We start from the raw sequence: 1,605 nt of genomic DNA, 5'->3' as shown, positions 1-1,605 counted from the left end.
GTTATTTATAAGAATTTTATTTATTTTCTATTTCCTGCCGAACGTCGATTTGTAAATGTTTTTCTGAGGATGTTTTTGAGAGAGAGACCTGACGGCCGCACAACCTGAAGCTGCAGATTCAAACGTAGCTTGATGCTGCCCCCTGGTGGTGTAACGTATGACTGCATGTGTGTTTGAGTTTCGTGTGTGTGTGTGTGTGTGTGTGTGTGTGTGTGTGTGTTCATACTTTAGTCTGGAAGCAGCAGAAGAGCTGTGTCAGGTAGGGGTGTTTTCTGGCCAGAGCCAGGATCCGTTTCTCGGTCAGGGTGCAGTCCACGTCGTCGTCCTGCAGGATCACGTCCTTCTTCAGCACTTTGACGGCGTAGACCTCGTCGCTGCCTTTGAGCTCCGCCAACATCACCTGGTCACATGACACAAGACAGTCAAAACCACGACGCTTGCTCTCTGTCTCTCGCTGTGTCTCATTTGATCGATGTGTTCGACCAGACCAGCAGGTAGCAGAGTGAAGATGTAAGAAGGTGAACAGAGCTGAAGAGGACAGAAGAGGACAAAGGTCAAAAGGTCACACGCTCACCTTTCCGAAGCTTCCTTTTCCCAGGACTTTGATGAACACAAAGTCGTGCAGGTTCATCCTCTTGACCTCTGGAGCGCTGTGAACTTTGACCTCTCCATTCGCGCGGCCCCCTCGTGCCTCCACTTCAACGCCACCGCCTCCCTCGCCGCCTGGCCCCCTGTGGCTCTCCCCCGTTACCGTAGCGACAGAGGAGGGCGAGGACAGGGGATGTGTGTTTGTTTTGTGCTCCTCCCCGCGGTGGTCGAACGACAGAGCCTTTCGGATGTTCTCCAGCTCCTTCACATCTGGACGAAAGACGGGAGAAAAGGAAGGTGAGCTGTGTTGTTGTTTGTTCATGTAGTTTAAAGTCTGTCTGTGATTGGTCAGAATTTCTCCCACCCTGGTCACACGGGGAGGTGGGCGCCGACTTGGAGCGATCTTCCTCTGTCTGAGGCGTCCCTGATAACTGCTGCTGGGGGTCCTGACCCTGAGGGAGCTGTTCAAACACAACATGTCGCCATCATCATCTTCATCCAGAATTTTTTTTACCATCATCAATAAACAAAAAATAAATAGATCTGTTTTGGTTTTTTAGTTTGTTTCATGACCTTTGATCGACCTATGACCCTTTGACCTTTAGCCACCAAAATCAAATCAATTCCTCCTTCAGTCCAGGTGAATGTTTGTGCCAAATTTAAAGAAGGTCCATCACGGCGTTCCTCAGATATCGTGTCCACAAGAATGGGACGGACAACCCGAAAACATTATCCCTCCTGCTTTTCTCTCTACTTCCTGTTTGCTGGAGAGAAAAGAAACTGATCTATTTAATTCTGAAATGAGGATGAGTCACCTTTTTCCGTCTCTGGGCGCTGTTGGAGATCTTGTCCGGTGTGACTCCGAGGTCGGAGAGGACTTTAGCGATTCCCCTGGCGTCCACGCCACAGTTAGGAGCTACATTACTCTCACAGCGCCTGTGTACATTCACTTTACACACTGACACACACACACACACACACACACACACAGAGAGATGTGTTCAGCCACATGCACGT

At 49.7% G+C, this 1,605-nt stretch overlaps 1 protein-coding gene across 1 annotated transcript; it reads right to left on the bottom strand.

Moving 5' to 3' along the window:
• Positions 1-220: 220 nt before the first annotated feature.
• On the bottom strand, positions 221-1,599 carry LOC111668513 (protein kinase C epsilon type-like). The gene is made up of 5 exons (XM_023424551.2): positions 1,578-1,599; positions 1,404-1,546; positions 953-1,049; positions 575-858; positions 221-400 (listed from the first exon to the last, which is right to left on the bottom strand). Exons 1-5 carry the CDS (start codon positions 1,597-1,599, stop codon positions 221-223), a joined length of 726 nt encoding a protein of 241 aa, XP_023280319.2.
• Between the last annotated feature and the right edge of the window lie 6 nt (positions 1,600-1,605).

Source organism: Seriola lalandi, unplaced genomic scaffold (genome assembly GCF_002814215.2).
Source record: "Seriola lalandi dorsalis isolate HSWRI2012SDOR001 ecotype SW California unplaced genomic scaffold, Sedor1 jcf7180002054741, whole genome shotgun sequence".
Lineage (NCBI taxonomy): Eukaryota > Metazoa > Chordata > Actinopteri > Carangiformes > Carangidae > Seriola > Seriola lalandi.
This window is presented reverse-complemented; position numbering and strand designations above follow the sequence as displayed.